At 64.6% G+C, this 19,190-nt stretch overlaps 1 protein-coding gene across 2 annotated transcripts in view; it reads left to right on the plus strand.

Annotated features, from left to right (window-relative positions):
* The window catches only part of NUP210 (nucleoporin 210), a 55,860-nt gene that overhangs the window by 34,921 nt on the left and 1,749 nt on the right, over positions 1-19,190 (plus strand). For both annotated transcript variants that reach the window (XM_081276254.1, XM_081276255.1), the window contains exons 21-39: positions 1,630-1,758; positions 3,125-3,252; positions 3,363-3,498; positions 4,915-4,977; positions 5,067-5,246; positions 7,262-7,342; positions 8,262-8,393; positions 8,744-8,902; positions 10,715-10,806; positions 11,944-12,118; positions 13,204-13,379; positions 13,887-14,107; positions 14,486-14,622; positions 16,259-16,382; positions 16,621-16,767; positions 17,044-17,294; positions 17,646-17,862; positions 18,686-18,781; positions 18,875-18,958. In XM_081276254.1, coding sequence (XP_081132380.1) covers positions 1,630-1,758; positions 3,125-3,252; positions 3,363-3,498; positions 4,915-4,977; positions 5,067-5,246; positions 7,262-7,342; positions 8,262-8,393; positions 8,744-8,902; positions 10,715-10,806; positions 11,944-12,118; positions 13,204-13,379; positions 13,887-14,107; positions 14,486-14,622; positions 16,259-16,382; positions 16,621-16,767; positions 17,044-17,294; positions 17,646-17,862; positions 18,686-18,781; positions 18,875-18,958 — 2,728 coding nt within the window. The remainder of the gene's footprint in view (positions 1-1,629; positions 1,759-3,124; positions 3,253-3,362; positions 3,499-4,914; positions 4,978-5,066; positions 5,247-7,261; positions 7,343-8,261; positions 8,394-8,743; positions 8,903-10,714; positions 10,807-11,943; positions 12,119-13,203; positions 13,380-13,886; positions 14,108-14,485; positions 14,623-16,258; positions 16,383-16,620; positions 16,768-17,043; positions 17,295-17,645; positions 17,863-18,685; positions 18,782-18,874; positions 18,959-19,190) is intronic.

The following is a 19,190-nucleotide window of genomic DNA, read 5'->3' on the forward strand; positions in this document are numbered from 1 at the left end:
GGCACAGGTCCCCATGGCCACCAGTTTGTCCCCAACATGGCCTGTGAGGCCCCAGCGTCATCGCAGTTGTGAAGGGAGCCAGGGCACCCCAGACGCGGGGTGGGCCAACCTCCAGAAGGTGGCCATACGTCCACCCTCTGGCAGCTGTATGGGGCGGAGGCTGAGTTGGAGCCAGAAGGCAGGGCTGGGGTGAGAAGAGCTTAGTGCCTCGCTTTGGCTGAGGCCAGCCTTCCACTCATGATCCTCCTTCCTCAGCCTCCCAAGCCGCTGGGATTACAGGCATGCACCACCGTGCCTGGCTGTATCCCAGATCTTCAAGGTGGACTACAAGGTCTACACGGCAGGTAGGCGGGCAGGAGCCTGCTGACCGTGAGGACAGGAGAGAAGGTTGATGTGGCTGGGGCTTGGTGGTTGTGAGAGATGATGCAGTGAGACTGTGGCCCTGGGAGTGTCATACTGCTTAGGCGTGTATTTCAACTAAGTGGTTTTCAGTTAGGGCAGGCAGGGCCAAGGGGGGTTGCAGCCTTGGCCACCACAGTCTCCAGTAGGTCACGTTAAGAATTCGGGCTCAACCTCAGAGCACTGGAAAAAACATTTATGTGTTTTAACCAGGGTGCGATATGATCATGGCTGCTTGTCTCCTTTGAGTCCAAAGCCTGATTTTTCCCCCTCCAGGTTTTTGGTACTGAAAGTCCTCTTAGCACACACTGACCTGCTCGCTGTGCACATCACCCTTCCCCTGAGTAGGGGATCCCAAAGAGCAGGAAGCAAAGTGAGCTAGAGACGGGCTGCCACCCCCCTTGGCCCTGCCCGCCCCAACCAAAAACCCCCAGTTGAAATACTCGCCTAAGCACTATGACATGTTGCAGCTGGTCCATGTTCACCCAAGAAGTGTCCAGTGTGGGGATGCCCATCATCTGGCAGCATGAGAGAGAGACTGGGGTGCCATTTGTTAGGGGGGAGATTCTGTAGAAAGTGGGGTCCCTGGAAGGGGATGGGAGAGAAAAGAAGAGTTAAAATGGGGATCATTGGCAGCTAAAAGTCCAGAAAATACCAGCTCAGGTTTGCTCCTTCACTTGGTGCACCTGCTGTGGTCACTACGTCAAGCAAAGCCAGGGCATAGAGATGGATGAGCCTCTAGGAGCATCTTCCTGAGTGACCTCTGGGGTCGGTCCCCAGGTTCTGTGATGCTGTGAGCTCTAATAGGGACTTCTTAGAACTCCCTTTTGAAAGCACCTGTCTCCTATTCTGTCGGCTCCTGGTTGGCAGCCTCGCCTCGTGGAGTCACAGAAACAGACGGCCAGAACAGGACCTGGCCGCCTGGAGTTAAATCCTGACTCTGCCTTCAGGTTGCTGTGTGTCCCAAGGCTGCCAGCTGCCCCTCTCTGAGCAGCTTCCATTTTCCTCTCTTTGTAAAATGGACAAAATTGAGATAGACGCTCTCTCTGAGATCCCCCGCGCGGACATTTTACATCCCCAGCTCCTCTGCTGGCTGGCCGTGGGGCCCACGGAAGTGGACAGAACACCCCTTGGGTTGTGGATGTCCTTCTCTGCTGCCTCCGAGTGCTGGTCCCAGGCAGCAGCACCCCAGAGGTGGGGGCCTGACCCCACCCTCCCCGCGTCTTGCAGGTGCACCCTTTGCTCCCGGGCTCGGCCACGGTCCTGATCCATGACCTGTGCCTGCCCTTCCTGACCCCGGCCAAGGCCACCGTCCATGTCTCAGACATCCACGAGCTGTATGTCCGCGTGGTCGACAAGGTCAGTGAACATGTCCCCGTCTCCTCAAAGCTGGCCTTCCTGCTGCCCTTGGGCTGCTCTGAGCTCCCTGGCTGGATGGGGAGGGGCAGCATCTCCGCTACTGTCCGGTTTCCTCATCCAGCCGACATCCGCGGGGCTCAGCCATAGACCTTGTCGGGGTCTGCTAAGCCAGCCTGGCCTGGGACCCGCATCCTCCAGCGCCCGTAGGTTACACAGCAGCCGGGCCCCCGACCCCGGGCACAGCTGTGCTTCTCTGGAGTTTCACCACCCTGGGGAGAGCTCAGGGCCGCCAATTGCTCTTGCAAAATGGTAAATAGTAGATCTGGGTTTTCTTTGGCCTCATCAGGAAACTTTTTATTTATCTTATTATTATTACTGTTTTTTGGTACCAGGACTGATCCCAGGGGTACTCGGCCCCTGAGCCCCGTCCCCAGCCCTTTTTGTATTTTATTGAGAGACAGGGCCTCACTGAGTTGCTTAGGGCCTCGCTATTGCTGAGGCTCACAATCCTCCTGCCCCAGCCTCCCGTGCCACTGGGATTACAGGCACCCAGCTCATCAGGACATTTTTATGACTCCGAATATCAGAGGTAACCCACGCCAGGCTTCCAGGGGGTTGCTGTCAGCCCCTTGTTTGACCCAGTGGGTGTAACGGTTGGTGATTAAAAGGCAAAGGTTCAGGCAGCTTAGGCTAAAGAGCTAACATTCCCGACCGGGTCTTAACTATTCCTCCCATAATCTGATTTCTGCTGCTCATTTGCTTACTAGATTCCTTTTTCTTTGCTAAGCATTTCCAGCCCCCACTTGCTATTATGCACTTCCAGATGTGAACTGTTCAGTTGGTGAGCACTTATTGAGCTCCTGCTGAATGCATGATGGAGTTATAAGCTATCTATATATTTTTTTCTGTTTTTGGATGGGGGTACCAAGGATTGGACTCAGGAAAACTCAACCCCTGAGCCGCATCCCCAGCCCTATTTTGCATTTTATTTAGAGACAGGGTCTCCCTGATTTGCTTAGGGCCTTGCTGTTGCTGAGGCTGGCTTTGAACTCGCGATCCTCCTGCCTCAGCCTCCCGAGCTGCTGGGTTGACAGGCGTGTGCCACCTAGCCTGGCCTAAGCTATACCTTATTTTCGGGGTTCCGTGGTTCATCCATTAAGAGTAGGGAGTGGAATTCATGTCTCTTAGTGTCCCCAAGCCCTGTTGTATACAGTAAGTACTTAATTGGTGTTCGTTTGTTGATTGACCTAGTCCAGAGAGAGGTCATCCCGGGCGACTCATCACCAGCTCCTAGAGCATGGGTTTTGAGGTCACTGTCCCCACCTGAGGGAACTGGTCCTTCACGCCTCTGTCCCCCCCCACGCAGGTGGAGATTGGGAAGACGGTCAAGGCCCACGTCCGAGTGCTGGACTTCTATAAGAAGCCTTTCCTGGCCAAGTACTTTGCCTTCATGGACCTCAAGTTGCGGGCGGCGTCCCAGATCATCACCCTGGTGTGAGTCCTCCCGGGGGCCAGGCGGGCTTCTCAGGGACAGTGCTGGCCCGACTGCGCCCTCCCCGGCAGGCCGGACCCGGAGGTGGAACCCAGCGGCCCGTCTGTTTCAGGGCCCTGGACGAAGCCCTGGACAGCTACACGGCTGCGTTCCTGGTGCACGGCACGGCCATTGGCCAGACCAGCCTGACCGCAAGCGTGACCGATATCACGGGACAGAGGATCAGCTCGACCCCGCAGCAGATTGAAGTAAACCGGCCCTTGTCGCGCCCTGTGGGGGTCTGCCCCTGCTGGGGGAGGGTGTTTTCTGGGTGACAGGCTGGACGGTCCAGCAGCAGACCAGGAAGTCACCACGGAGAGGCCCTGATAAAATGTGTGCCCGTCCTGGCTTCTGAGGAGACGGTCTCCACCCGGCCCCAGGGCCGGGAGGCAGGTCTCAGCGCTAGAGGGAGGTGGCTGGGGGTTTTGCTTTTTGGAACCAGGGCTTAAAGCCAGGGGCCCTTGACCCCTGAGCCCCGTCCCCAGCCCTGTTTTGCATTTTATTTAGAGACAGGGTCTCCCTGAGTTGCTCAGGGCCTCACTTTTGCTGAGGCTGGCCTCCAACTTGCCATCCTCCTGCCTCAGCCTCCCAAGCCGCTGGGATGACAGGTGTGCGCCCCTGAGCCCAGCCTGAGGGTTTCTCATCTCCCTCTGTGACACAGGGGGTCTGTGAGGCCCTAAGGAGGGGCATGACTTGTCACATGGCAAGGGGACGGGCAAGAACTGTTCCCAGAGAGTGTCCCGTAGAGAAGTGGCAGACGCACTGTGTCGACCTGACCTGAGCCTCCTCCCAGGCGCCTGGGGGCTGAGCTCCTGCCACGGAGCTGTGCGGGCAGAGGGGTCACTGAGCCACCCGGAGCCACCCAGGGCAGGCCGCTCTGGGGAAGGCAGCCCTGAGGCCCCCGTGTCCATGTGACACGGGGCTCTGCCGGGTCCTTACAGCCAAGGCCGCTGGGTCCAAAGCACCCTGTTGTTTGGACCCTCCAAGGGACTTGGCCCTGCAGGGGCCAGTGGGCTTTGTTGACCTGCGTCCTAAGCTGGCAGGGTCCATGCCTGCCTCCAGGGACAGTGCAGAACTTCAGGGAACGGAGTAGGCTTCCAGGGGATGGTGCTGGCCTCCAGGGGACGGTCACCTTCCTCCCCCTGGAGCAGCCCTGGGTGGCTGACCCTCCTACCGCGGGCAGCATCCTGGCGGCTCCCATGGCCACGGGGACTTGTGGGGCTGCCCAGGGGGTGGGGACCTGCCGTGTGGGGGGCGCCGTGTCCCTTCTGCCTGCCCCTCGGCCCCTCTTTGCACTTCAGAAACCCCGAGAATGCTGGAGTAGATGGCCACCGGGCTCCTCACGTCCTCAGGGATCTGGAGGACCTTGGGAGCCAGAGGTGGCAGACAGTGACGCGTGTGAGCCCCCAAGGGCTGCGTCCCCATCGCAGGACCTGCCTTGGGCTCTGTGGGTCTGTCTGGGCCAGAGGACGCACGTCCTACCAAGGCCCCGCGGCCACCCGTGGCTGCCGGTCCACTGTCCGGCGTCGCTGTCCGACCTCTGCCCACCAGCTCCTGAGGCCTGGGCGCCGTGCCCCATGTGGCCCCCATGACCGAGGCTCACCCGTCCTCTGCCGTCCCCTCAGGTCTTCCCCCCGTTCAGGCTGATTCCCAGGAGGGTGACGCTGATCATCGGGGCCACGATGCAGGTAGGAGCCTGTGGCCTCTGCTGGCCCGAGGGTGGACGTTCCTGACGCGCGGTGAAGGGGCCCACGAAGCCATGCGTCTGCCCCCGCAGGTCACCTCCGAGGGCGGTCCCCAGCCGCAGTCCCACATCCTCTTCTCCGTCAGCAACACCAGCGTGGCCACTGTGGGCAGCACAGGGCTGGTCCGTGGCCTGGCCGTGGGCAGCGGCACTGTGTCAGGCGTCGTGCAGGCGGCGGACGCGGACACCGGCAGGGTCATCGTGGTCTCCCAGGTATCCCTGAGCCCGTGGTGGCCGGCACCGGCCACGCCTGGGGTGGGGAGCCCTGCAGGTCGGTGCCCTGGGTCCAGGCAGCCCCGTGTGGCCAGCAGTGCCAGGCACTCCTGGGGACCTGCCCCCTGGACCTGCCCTCCTGTGTGTCCCCTCCTGGGACAAGCTGTCTGCGTGGGCCCTGTCCCCGGGTGCCTCCTGCAGGCCGAGGCTGTGCCCCGCGTGGGGCCAGGCCACCACCCCACCCTGTGCCCCCAGTGGGTGGACCCTGCGCGGTCCTCTCCTGGGTCCTCAGCTCTGTGCCTCTGGCTCCCGTTTGCAGAGAGGCCCCCGTGGTGACCAGCCAGTGTCCCTGTCCTCGTGTGGCAGGTCTGGGACGTGGCCGGGCTCTCGGTCTGGCTGGCTCGTTTCCAGTGAGGTTTGATTATGTGCCGGGGACAGAGGAGGGGACACTGTGTGGGTGACAGTGTGCGCGCGCTCAGGAGGGGACACTCTGTGGGTGACAGTGTGCGCGCGCTCAGGAGGAGACACTCTGTGGGTGACAATGTGCGCGCGCTCAGGAGGGGACACTCTGTGGGTGACAGTGTGCGCGCGCTCAGGGTCGTGCCCCGAGTGTGGCGGATTGAGAATTAGTCAGGGGTGGCACCTCCAGGAGGGACCCTGAGCCACCTGCCACAGTTGGGCGTCCCCAAGCCTCTGCTGGGGGGACAGGTCCTGATGGCTCCTCCTGGTCACCAGACAGCTGTCCCTGCTGGGCGGGCCACCTGCCCCGCCTGCGTGGGGGGCTCCAGGCCGGGGGTCAGCCTCCGAGGTCCGCTGCCTTTCCCGGGGTCGGGCACCTCCATCCCCTGGAGCGGAGGCCGGGTCATCTCCACGGCTGTGAGAGGCTCAGGGGGTCCCCAGAGGCCTTGGGTCCCCTTGGCATCCTTCACCCGCGGTGACCCAGGCCCTCAGGTGCAGGTTGGGTCCCTGCTGCCGGCCACACTGAGCGCTGGGGGCTGAGGACAGCCCCCGGGGACAAGGGCCTCTTCAGATCTCAGCCGGTGTCCCTCACCCAGAAGCGGGTCCCCTCTGAGCAGCCCGAGCCCTCTGAGCTCAGGGCATGTGATCCTGCTTCCCAGGCGGACTTTGATCCAACCACGAGTCCATTGACGGACTCCTCCGCACGCAGCTTCAGTGCAGGCTTCCAAGCACCCGGGTGACCACAGAGGCTTTGTGAGCAGCAGGGGACGCCCTGACCCTCGTCTGTGCCAGCAGACGCGGGGCAGCCCTGAGCGCCCGGAAGCTTCCACGGGTCCAGAGGCCCTGGGCGCCTCGCTGGCTTCTCTCTCCAGGGCAGGGACCCGGCTCCTCCTCTCTGGGGCCAGAGGACGACAACCCTGCCCCCTCCCCACTGCCCTTCCTCCCTGTGGCCTGGCCTGGCTGGCCCCCTCGCTTCCTGGACCCACGTCCATGTCGAGCTGCATCTGGTCAAAGCTTCCAGGACCAGCTGTCCAACCCCAGTTCAGATTCAGGCCTCTTAATGGAGATGCACCAGAGAGGGAGGACCCGAGTGGGGGGGGAAGAGAGTGAGTGCTTTTCAGGACCAGCTGAGTGCCCAGGGTTGACAGCAGTCAGGAGGCACAGGGTCCCCTTGAGCCTGTCAGCAGGCCTGGAGGGGTTAGTAGCCTGAGCACAGCCCAGGTCAGCTGTGCAGGTCAGCAGGCCACTGAAGTGGGCATTTGGTCAGATCAAGAGGAGCATCGAGTTGAGGATGTGGGAGTATATGCAGTCTGTTCTCACCGCACCCTGTGGCTCCTGTGTGCCTCCCTGTGTCCTGAGTCAGGGAGAAGGACGAGCTGGATTTGGGGTTGGGAGGACCTAGAGACCTATCCTGCGAGGATCACCCACTGAGAGAGCAGGCCCTAGCAAGCCTGCCGTGCTAACGTGGGTCAGCTGGGCCGCTGGGCCTCGAGGGAGGCTCAGGGGCCAGGTGGAGACTCCGAAGTGCCCGCAGCCTGAGCCCAGTCTCTTCCCAGGATCTGGTGGAGTTAGAGGTGGTGCAGCTGCGGGCGGTGAGGATCCGCGCACCCATCACGCGCATGAGGACGGGCACCCAGGTGAGGACCGGTCGGGATGGCGCTCCGTGTCCTGATTCTGAAGAAGCCACTGTGAGGGCACTTCCCTGGGCCAGAGCCAGGTGTCCATGGCACCCAGCTCAGGCTCGGTTCTGGGCCTGGGGTGGGGTGGCGTGCAACATGAGCATAGCGTCTCCCCTCGGGGTCCACTCGGCCTCCCTCATCCTCCACCTTGGGTAGCACCTGGGTAGCAGGAGCCCCTACGCCGTGCACCTGTGAGGTTGGCCAGTGAGCGGATGGACGTGGACAGCCCGATTCATGTGCACAGCCAGGGCTGCTGCCCCTTGGCACCCAGGGGGCCTGGTTCCCGGAGTCCCTGCCAATACCAAGACCTAAGAGTGCGCTCGTCCCTCGTGTGGAGCGCCCTGTGGGTGCAGGGGCCCGTGTGTCCTCCCGTGCACCTGGGGTCGTCCCCAGCATCCCCAGGGTGAGGTCAGACAGTTCTCAGGCCTGTGCAGCTGGCTGCGGGTGTGGCTTGCACCGCATGTCCCCAGTCTGCCACCTGGAGTCGGGCTGGGGGCCAGCTGCGCCCGCCCACAGGCTGAAGGAGCCGGGCTGCCTGTGCCCACGCCCCACAGACAGAGGCCCCTGCTGGCCTGGGAGGGTCAGCAGGAGGGTGCGGACCTCGGGCAGCGTGGGCTGAGTGGCCAGGGATGTCCACAGGCCTCCTACAGCCCCAGGGGTCCTTCCAGAAAGGCACCTGGTCATGCACAGCCCCCTGGCTGGGAGGGACAGGCTGGTCCCCGGTGGTTGGACTATCTGGTGTTTGGTCAGGGCTCCCAGAACCTGTGTCCGGCCCGAGTCCGCGCAGGGTGGACGTGGGCAGAGAGACAGAGCCCCTGGAGGAGGGTCCCCAGCCTGGGTGCGCGGGTGCTCACAGGCCCGGCTCTCCCGCCCCCAGATGCCCGTCTATGTCACCGGGATCACCAACAACCAGAGCCCTTTCTCCTTTGCAAACGCCGTGCCAGGCCTGACCTTCCACTGGTCGGTCACCAAGCGCGACATTCTGGAGCTCCGCGGACGGCACCACGAGGTAGGGCCCAGTCTGCCTCCCAGAGGGCGGGCGGCCTCATGGCCCTGGGGGCCTCTCCCAGGGCAGGGGACACAGGCAGTGTGGCTTATCACAGACGTCCTGCAGCGGGCCCTGTGGGGGACCCCACAAAAGCCAGCAGCCCCCACGTAACACTCCCACGCACACACGGGGCTCCAGGCCCCGCTCAGTGACCCCGCGTCCCAGGCACCATGCAGAGTGGCCGATGGCCTTGTGTGGGTGACTGCCGTCTGTGTGGCCCTGGGTCAGCAGATCTGACCCTGGCTGAGGGCAGTGGCCTTGGGGAAGAGGGTGCCCCCAGGCCTGTCCCTGAGCCCCTCACTGCCTTCCAGGCGTCCATCCACCTGCCCTCGCAGTACAACTTCGCCATGAGCCTGCTCGGCCGGGCCAAGGGCCGCACGGGGCTGAGGGTGGTGGTCAAGGCCCTGGACCCCTCGGCGGGACAGCTGCACGGCCTTGCCAAGGAGCTCTCGGACGAGATCCAGGTCCAGGTACCCACAGGACACAGCCGTGAGGGCAGCAGACAGCGCAGGGGCCCGGCCCAGAGCTCGGGGCCGGGCCCCTGGTGTGGGGGACCCTCCCTGCACTGAGGGGCTGCGCCTGCCTGGGGAGGACGGGCCGAGGGGGAGTGTGTCACCCTGGGGAGAGCCCAAGGGTGGTGTCACCAGACTGCGTGGAGGGATTCTGCTGGTGGCAGGGTTGGCAGCAGATCTGAGCAGCAAAGGCCTGGTGACCAGGAACCATCGGCGGGTTCCAAGAACAGCAGCTGGGCCTAGTTCAGGGGAGGGCGGGGCCTGCTCAGGGGAGGGTGGGGCCTGCTCAGGGGAGGGTGGAGCCTTCTCAGGAGAGGGTGGGGCCTAGCTCAGGGGAGGGTGGAGCCTGCTCAGGGAAGGGTGGAGCCTGCTCAGGGGAGGGTGGAGCCTGCTCAGGGGAGGGTGGAGCCTGCTCAGGGGAGGGTGGATCCTGGTTCAGGGGAAGGAGGAGCCTGCTCAGGGGAGGGTGGAGCCTGCTCAGGGGAGGGTGGAGCCTGCTCAGGGGAGGGTGGATCCTGGTTCAGGGGAGGGAGGAGCCTACTCAGGGGAGGGAAGAGCCTACTCAGGGAAGGGTGGAGCCTGCTCAGGGGAGGGTGGATCCTGGTTCAGGGGAAGGAGGAGCCTGCTCAGGGGAGGGAGGAGCCTACTCAGGAGAGGGTGGAGCCTAGCTCAGGGGAGGGTGGAGCCTGCTCAGGGGAGGGTGGAGCCTGCTCAGGGAAGGGTGGAGCCTGCTCAGGGGAGGGTGGATCCTGGTTCAGGGGAGGGAGGAGCCTACTCAGGGGAGGGAGGAGCCTACTCAGGGAAGGGTGGAGCCTGCTCAGGGGAGGGTGGATCCTGGTTCAGGGGAAGGAGGAGCCTGCTCAGGGGAGGGAGGAGCTTACTCAGGAGAGGGTGGAGCCTAGCTCAGGGGAGGGTGGAGCCTGCTCAGGGAAGGGTGGAGCCTGCTCAGGGAAGGGTGGAGCCTGCTCAGGGGAGGGTGGATCCTGGTTCAGGGGAAGGAGGAGCCTGCTCAGGGGAGGGAGGAGCCTGCTCAGGAGAGGGTGGAGCCTAGCTCAGGGGAGGGTGGAGCCTAGCTCAGGGGAGGGTGGAGCCTGCTCAGGGGAGGGAGGAGCCTACTCAGGGGAGGGTGGAGCCTGCTCAGGGGAGGGAGGAGCCTACTCAGGGGAGGGAGGAGCCTAGCTCGGGAGGGTGGAGCCTGCTCAGGGGAGGGTGGAGCCTTCTCAGTGGAGGGAGGAGCCTGCTCAGGGGAGGGCGGATGGGCCCTGCTTGTGGTCAGGGGTCAGGCCTTGGGTGGGGCCTCATGACAAAGGACCAGCTGCCTAGAGGGCAGGGAGCCAGCTGCCCTACCGAGTCTGGGAGAGGGGATGTAGGTGGTGGGCTCCTTAGGAGTCCTGCTGCCCCCGTGTGTCCGGGAGCCCTGGAGCATGGCAGAGGGGAGGGAGCCGGACGGGCCACAGCAGAGAGAGACGCTTGTTCTGAGATGGCGACAGGGAGGACAGGATGTCTCAGTGGCAGGGGTCCCCGAGCAGGACTCCGGGCCTGATCTCCCTGCTGTGGAGTCTCTGTGACACAGGCCGGGGCCGAGGGAGAGGCGGGTGGCCCAGCTCCCACGGGGTGCAGGCGGCTGCTGCTCCTGGGCCACCAGCCCCATCGTGTCCCCGGCCGTGGGGCAGGTGGTCTGCCGTTGGTCTCGTGGTGGCCCCCAGCCCCCACTGGTGGATAAGGGGACTCGGGCGTGCCGTGGGAGACCCAGCTCACCCTCTTTCCCAGGTTTTCGAGAAGCTGCAGCTGCTGAACCCCGAGATAGAAGCAGAACAAATATTAATGTCCCCCAACTCGTTTATCAAGCTGCAGACAAACAGGTACGTGTCCCGGCTCCTGTTCGCAGCGGGGCTGGGAGCTGCCCCCGCCCATGCCCATCTGGACGCCCCGGGGGCCTTCTGGACACTGGGCTGGGCCTGGGCAGCCGCTGCCCGTCTCTGGTCTCCTCGGGGGCCGCCCGCTTCCCGCAGCCTAGAAACATCTTCCACTCACGGGGGAAGCTCGGGGTTGAAAAGGGGAACAAGTTCCAACTTGGACTGTTAAATATTTCAAATGACTCAGCAGCGGAGCCCATGAATTAACCAGAGTGACCTCACCTGGGACCAGGTCAAGTGCGCCTCGCAGCCCTGCCCAGACCCACAAGGACGAAGCTGCCCTGTAATGAGGTCCCCGGGCGGTGGCCGTGCACATTAACGTCCGAAAAGTGCATCTTTAAAGGCTCTGAGCAGACGTGATTCCCACCTGACCCTCACAGGGACAGGGACTCACGCTTGAATGACGGTTGCCAAGGGCCCGGGGGCCGAGTTCCATGTTTTATGAACGCACAGCCAGAGAGTGTTCAGCCGGAAGTAACTCAGTGCCCAGCACTGTGCTAGGCCCCAGGAATGCAGGCAGAGGTGAATGGCACGAGGTGACATGGGGTGACAGCAGGTGTCCTGCAGGAGCCTATCAAGAAAGGGGCCATACGGCCAAGCCAGGGCTCAAGTAAGAGCCGCTGGCCCCCAGATTTAGGGGAGCCCCTGCCCAGATTCAGGTCTTGACCCGGGGGCCTTGGAGGACCCCTGGAGCCCCGCGGGTTCTGAGCAGGGAGCTAAGGAGGCAGCCAGCAAGAGACACGGCCCAGACCACCTGGAGGGCGCAGGACACCACAGGACGTCCCCTGGCTCAGTGCCTGCTGACGGTGTCCGTGACTCCTCTCCGGGTCCAGTGAGCAGCCCCAGAAATAGGACGGGGCACTCGGCCTCCCCTTTCCGAGCTGACGTGGCCACTTGTCCTCAGAGCCAGAGGCTTTCTGGCTTAGGTCTCCTGGGGGTGGCTGACGAGGCCGCAGACGGCGACGGCACACACCGCGCTGCAGGCAGATGGTCGATCTCCAGGCATCGACCAGGGCCCTTGGCCGAGGCCGTCCCCCACCCCCGCCGCAGCCATCTGTAGAAACAGATGTCTTCTTCCCCCAGGGACGGTGCCACGGCTCTTTGCTACCGTGTCCTGGAGGGGCCTGAGAAGGTTCCCGTGGTGCATGCCGATGAGAGGGGCTTCCTGGTGTCTGGCTCTGTGATCGGGACGTCCACTGTCGAAGTGACCGCTCAGGAGCCTTTCGGGGCCAACCAGACCATCATCATTGCTGTGAAGGTGGGTGACACTTGGCCCTGTTTTGGATGACAAAATGCAAAGCTCAGAGGCTCGTTTTTCCTCTTTCTGGTGTAAAACTGGTTCACCCAGCCGGGGGCCCGCGGTGCACACCTGTGATCCCGGGAGCTCAGGAGGCTGAGGCAGGAGGATCGCCAGGTGGAGGCCAGCCTCAGCCACTTAGCAAGGCCCTGAGCGACTCAGCGAGACCCTGTCTCTTAATAAAATGCAAAAAGGGCTGGGGACGGGGCTCAGGGGTGAAGCACCTCTGGGTTCAGTTCCCGATAACAAACAAACAAAAAAAATGTGTTCACTCTCCAGCTGCAAACCGTGGATAGGGATTTACATAAGAGTCACCCAGGGACAAAATCTTGGACAGGTGTGTGGCCGTTGGAGCCAAAGACCCCGAGAGGTCACCGATTCCACCCACCTTGTTTCATAGATGGGTAACAAGTCAAGTGAGGGCCTCGGTCAGCCTGGGGGCCCAGGGTTGGTGCCCCGACCCCACGGGTACACTGCCTGCCTTGCCTGATCCCTAACGTGGCCACCCCCGCGAGTGGAGCCCCTGCGGGGGCCACCCAGGGACGAGCAAGGTCGATCCTTGACCAAACGCTGTGCGCGTGCCGGGGACCCCCCCATGAGACTCGTCAAGCTCATGAAAGTGGCTAAGTGCTCATCCTGTTTCAGCACGCACGTGCTGAGCACTAACTGTATACCAGCCACTGCCTCCTGGGTCTTTGTGGTGACTTTGGACATGGGAAGGGTGGCTTTGTGGCCAGGAGATCTGTGCCTGGGATCCAGAGAGATTTGATGAGTTGTGATTTATGGGACTCGGGTTCCTCCGTCACCTGGGGCCCGTCAAGGGACATTGTTCTCGCCTGACGTGCCCCAAGAGCCAGGTGACAGCCGGTGGTGCTTAAGCAAGGAGCACAGTGCTCTGGTCTCTCCAGGTCCTGGACGTGGGTGGCCTGGGTGGCACCCGGTGGACTTGGCCTGCACGGTTGGAGGCGGAAACCGGGTCCTAAGCGTGGCGCTCTGGAGGCCCGTCCCCGGCTCAGGGGTGTCATCGTATTGCCCCTGTCCCCCAGGTGTCCCCTGTCTCCTACCTGAGGATGTCCATGAGCCCTGTCCTGCACATCCAGGACAAGGAGGCCCTGGCGGCCCTGCCCCTGGGGATGACCGTGACCTTCACCGTCCACTTTCATGACCACTCTGGAGACGTCTTCCACGCGCACAGTTCGGTCCTCAGCTTTGCCACCAACAGGTAGGGTGTGGGTGACACCGTCGTCACAGCCCCGCCCGGGGTGCCCCTGGTTCCACCCAGCGCGGCGGCAGGTGGGGTCTCGGGCTCAGCCACCGGCAGGACCCAGTGCTGTCCAATTCAAATCTGTTTTTATTCTGGGGGTCACTTGTGGTTTCCCAGGGAGGGGCCACCTTGCCGGAGGTGACCACTGCAGCCTGGGCTTCCCACGGCTGGTGGCCGAGCTGGCAGAGCGGGACTTTAGGAGACAGGGGCACCAGCTGCTCTCCGAGGGCCAGCCGTGTAGCGCACCCGTCACGCCACGTGGCAGGCACAGTGTCACCGGCGCACAGAGGGGACGTGGCGAGGCTGTCCCACAGCAGAGGCCTTCTCTTTGGGTCACTCTCCTCCTGGCCACGGTCTCCCTTCTGGGTGTGGGGTGGCGGTGCTGGCCCTGGGTGGCGGGGGGCTGTGGCCTCTGTCCCGCGAGGCCCCGGCGCTCCGTCCAGCTGATCGACTCCCTGTGTCCAGAGAGGACTTCGTGCAGGTCACCAAGGGCACCACCAACAACACCTGCGTCCTGCGCACAGTCAGCGTGGGCCTGACGCTGCTGCGCGTGTGGGACCCCGAGCACCCGGGCCTCTCCGACTACGTGCCGCTGCCCGTCCTGCCGGCCATCGCTCCAGAGCTGCCCGGCACCGTGGTGGTCGGGGATGTCCTCTGCCTGGCCACCGTGCTCACCGGCCCCGAGGGTGAGAGAGCCGACCGGGGGGTCTCGGGGTCACTGTGCCTGCCAGGGTGGGAGGGGGACCCCAGGGTGCCCTGAAGGGGTCAGGAACGACCACCAGAGGGCCACATGGGTCATGTTGGCTTTGGAGATGAACCTGCCTGGGCAGCAGGGCCACTTCCTAGTGGGCACCCGGGGAGGGTGGCCTTGGGGACGGTCTGCTGGGCAGCCACAGTCCGCAGAGCAGGTGCGCCAGGAGGGACCACCAGGACGTGGCCACGGAGGCGGGCAGGGAGGCTGAACCACGAGGCCCCTCGTGGGCAGGGGCCGGGAAGAGGCTGGCGAGGTCGCGGGCAGCCGGTCCTCCGTGGAGGGACGGGTGACATGGGGCCTCTCCTCCCAGGTGCCCCAGGAACCTGGAGCTCTTCAGCCGACAGCATCCTCCAGGTCGACCCCAAGACGGGGGTGGCCGTGGCCCGGGACGCGGGGTCCGTGACCGTGCACTACGAGGTCCCTGGGCACCTGAGGACCTACAAGGAGGTAGGGCAGTGGGCTCTGGCCTGGCCCACCCTCTGCGGGCAGCAGCACCCTGGCCTGTGGCCGGGAACACCTGTCCTTTAAATCAGTACCATGTGTCCAGGGCTCAGCCAGGACCTGGGTCCCCAAACCTGCAGGTGCTCAGTCGGGTCCCTCACTGCTGCGGCACGGTGTGACCTGTGGCCTGTGCAGTCCTGCATCCACTCTGAGTCGTCCCTGGGTGGCTGGTGACAGCAGGGAAGCGCCATGTGCCCTGTGACCATGCTGTGCTGTTCAGGGGGGACAAGACCCCCGGGCCTCCTCCCCAGAGGCCACTCCTCTCAGGGGAACCTAAGAAAAACGCTCAGGCCACCGAGGCCGCCTGAGTCACTGAGGCCACCTGAGCTGCCTGAGTCCATCTGAGTCGTCTGGGTACCACGGGCTGGGTCAGCCGCCCGGACTCTGAGGTGGAAACAGCTTCCCACGGTCCCCAAGCCTCCGTGGTCCCCAAGCCTCCGTCTCCCCATGTTAGAGCAGGGAGGGGACGGGAGGTGACCGCATGGGTCGGTGCCAGTGCCCACGCACCAGGGCCCAGCAGCCACCAGTGGTTCCCGAGGGAAGCTCAATGATGTGACGTCACCCACAGATCAAAGCCACCAGGTCACCTTCGGAGCCTTCTGGAGGCACCAACCCTTTGGCTCCATGTTTCTGGCTGAGGACGGGTCAGCGTGGACCCTGGTGGCACATGAGTGCCGTGCCTGTGTGGCCGGGGACCGGGCGTGTCCTGCCGTTGGAAAGCTGGCCTCCTGGAAGGGCCCAGCCATGGTCGGGGACAGGCGGGTCCCGGGGCGCAGGGCCCTGGGTGGCTGCTGGAAGGAGGGCTGCACGTCCTGGGCCTGGCCAGTCTCTGGTCAGATCCTGGAGGCGTCAGGTCTGGGCAGCTGGTCCCGCGGCTGAGCACAGGTGACCACAGGGAACAGGGCTGGGGTGACCCCGTCCACGTGGATGACCAGGCGCACACGGCCCTTCGTGAGGGGAGCCGGGGCAGGGGGTGGGCAGCACAGTGGGGGTCATAGTGGGTCCAGGTGGGGGTCGCACCTCTACGTGGGGCTGTCAAGAAACCTGGGGCCTCCTGTGTCCCCAAGGGTGGGCAGGACACAGGGGCTGGACACAGGGCTGGGGACGAGGCCCAGCCACAGGCATCAAGTGGGACACGGACTGGGGTGGAGCCAGGGCCGGGTGTCCTGTCTGGGGCCGCGGTGGTCAGTCCTGTCCGGCTGGCCCCTGGGGACCTGGAAGGAGACAGTGCCTGGGCTCTGGGGTCAGTGTGGCCTCCGCCTGTGGCCTGCAGTGGGGGTTGACGACTCTGAGTAAAGATCAGGAGACTAAAGTGGGTCCTCTTGGCTGCGAGGTCAGGTCAGGAGCTCCTGGACAGGAAGGCCATCTGGGTGTCACAGGTGCCATGAGGTCGAGAGGGGCGCAGGCCGGGTCATGAGGTCCAGCGGACTGAGTGTACGCTGTGCTGGCCCGGTGGACAGGCCTTGACCCTGTTGTCACCTGGGGCCGGGTGTCCGCCGGCCACAGGATCAGGGGGGGTCTCGGGGGGCCCAGCATGGACGGCCAGCGGGCGACTCTTCACCGGCTGCCTCACCCTCCACAGATCGTGGTCAGTGTCCCCCAGAGGATCGTGGCCCGGCGTGTCCACACAGCCCAGGCCAGCTTCCAGGAGGCCACAGCCTCCAGAGTGACCGTCACCGTGGGAGACAGAAGCTCTAACCTGAGAGGTCTGTGCCGCGGGGAGGTGGCTCCCGGTGTCCCTGAGCCCAGAGGCCACCCAGAGCCCAGGACCCCTGAATGGGCAGGCTCTATGCCTCCGAGCTGCGCCCAGCCACCTGTTCCCACCCAGGGGACACTCTGCTCCTGGCCGGTGTCCCTCGCCTCCCTGGGGCCCACCCGTCCCTTGCCTTGCGTGGCCGGGTGTGGTGGCTGCTGGCCAGGCCTCCTGACCCCGCCCGTCCACAGGCGATTGCTCTGCTGCCCAGAGGGCGGCCATCCCGGCCCTGCGGCCCGAGGCCCTCCTCGGCTGCCAGCTTCGGTTCCAGCAGGACGTCTTCGACCTCCCAGCGACGGACGTGTTCTCGGCCGAGCCGGACTTCGACGTCACACTGGGTGAGCCAGGGCTGAGGGGCTCTGTCCCCCACGGGCTGCCCGGTGGTCACGGTCTGGCTCAGGGGCCACTGTCCAGCCTGGCCCAGGGCCCTCCCGGGAGTCCGTCCTGTGCGGTGCCACCAGGGCCTGGCCTCTGTCATTCCTGTGCCCACAGGAGGCTGGCCTTCAGCCACCGCCGCACCCGCGGGACGGTGCAGGGTCAGGAGAGGCAGGGACAGGGTGGGGCGTCAGTGCAGGCGGGGGACAGGGACAAGCAAGACGCCCCTGTCTCCACAGGCCAGTACCTCTGCTCGGTCACCATGCACAGGCTGACCGACGGGCAGCTGAGGCACTTGAGCTCGAGGAGGACGCCCCTGGTGGTCATGGCCTCGGTGGCCGGGGGCCAGGCCTCCATGGAGCAGGTGGGGGCCGAGGTGCCCTTCAGCCCCGGGCTCTACGCGGACCAGACCGAGATCCTCCTGAGCAACCACCTGTCCAGCCGTGAGGTCAAGGTCTTCGGGGCCGCGGAGATCCTGGACAGCTTGGAGGTGAGCGGAGGGGTCGGGGCGTCCGCGGGGACTACAGTCGGACTTCACGTTGGCCACCCATGTGGTGACCGTCCCCAGCCCTTTTTATACTTTATTAAGAGACAGGGCCTCGCTGAGTGGCTCAGGGCCTCACTAAGCGGCTGAGGCTGGCCTCCAACTTGCGATCCTCCTGCCTCAGCCTCCCGAGCCGCTGGGAGGACAGGCGTGGGCCACTGTGCCTGGCTTGGTTTTGCAGAGTTTTTAAAAATTTGTATTTATTACTCGTTTGTCTGTTGGTTTGTCTGTCCGTGTGCTGGGTCCCCCCGGCCAGCGGCTCTGTGGAGCGTCCCTGCAGCCTGACGTCTCTCCCAGGTCAGGTCGGGGTCCCCCGCTGTGGTGGCCTTTCTGAAGGAGAAGTCCCCGGGGCTGCCCAGCTTCGTCACCTACACGGTTGGCATCTCGGACCCCAAGGCGGGCAGCCAGGGCCCTCTGTCCACCGCCCTGACCTTCTCCAGCCCTGCCACTAACCAGGTCCTCAGCATACCGGTGACAGTGGCCCTGGTCCTGGATCGCCGTGGGGCTGGCCCCTGTGAGTGTCGGGACGGGATGTCACGGGAGGGACCTGGGTGGGCAGGGGCAGGGCCGGCCAGCGTGGTCTCGGGGGTCAGTGGAAACCTGTGGTCAGATGCCGACTTGGAGGGTCCTAGGTGCAGGATGTCCCTGGAGGTGACAGTCACCTTTTTTTGGGCACCGAGGACTGAACTCCGGTCCCTGCGCCCCCCCCCCCAGTGTTGTATCCAGAGTCGGGGTCACTGGGCGGCTGGGCCCCCTGAGGCCCTTGGTGGGCCTGGGTCCCCGCAGTGGCCACAGGACCCCACCGGCCCTGGCTTCTTGTCCACCTGTGACCCCCCACAACCCCCGCTCCGGCCACAGCGTCCTCCTCCCGGGTGGCCCTGGTCAGTGTCCTCCCCTCCTGGGACCCGCCCTCCTGAGCCGTTTCTGGCTCCCAAACCCCTCGACCCTCTTGTCCCCGGGCACCATTGCCAGAGCCGCCTGTCACGGGCAGCGTGACCATGGCTCGGGTTCCCACGGGGCCTCCCCAGCTGGCCGGCGGGCACTTGGCCGGGCCTCGAGGCTGGGCTCCTGGCCTCCCTGCCTCCCTGCCTCCTCAGCCACGAGGTGCATCCTGGGCCGGCCCTGGGCCAGGTCACCGTGGGAAACCTCCCACCTGGAGGGGACGCAGTGTGGAATCTGAGTGGGTCCCCTGCCCTGGTGGCCTTGCTGGGCATCCTGGGGCCGGCAGACACTGGCAGGCCACCCTCCAGACGGTCTGGGCTGGCCCTCATGGGCGGCGGGGCTGGCGGGGCCTGGGGTGGCCCTGGCCTGGACTTGCTGACGGTGTCCCCGCGCAGACGGGGCTGGCCTCTTCCAGCACCTCCTGGACTCCTACCAGGCCCTGTTCTTCTCGCTCTTCACCCTGCTGGCCGGGACGGCCGTCACCGTCATAGGTGAGCGGGGGGGTGCCGTGGGGTGCTGTGGGGGTGCTGCCTGCCCTACCCTCGCTGACCGTACTGACCACGCTGACCCGTCCGCCCCTGCAGCCTACCACGCGGTCTACGCGCCCCGGGAGCTCGCCGGCCCCGTGGTCCTCACGCCCCGAGCCAGCCCTGGGCACAGTCCCCACTGTGAGTAGCCCAGAGGGAGGATACGCAAAGCCTATTCCTTTGACCACCCCTCTGTCTCCGAGGGACCTGAGACCTGGTGGCCCTACAGGCCCAGTGACCCCGCAGGCCTCCAGAGGCACATCCTTCTGGGAGCACCATCTAATGGGGTTGCAGTGCCCAACCTGTGCAGCTGTGCATGGTGGCCCTTTCTGGGTGCAGGCTTCCCTCTGCCACCCAGGGGCCCCCAGCCAGG

Source organism: Spermophilus citellus (genome assembly GCF_964194105.1).
Source record: "Spermophilus citellus genome assembly, chromosome: 19".
NCBI lineage: Eukaryota > Metazoa > Chordata > Mammalia > Rodentia > Sciuridae > Spermophilus > Spermophilus citellus.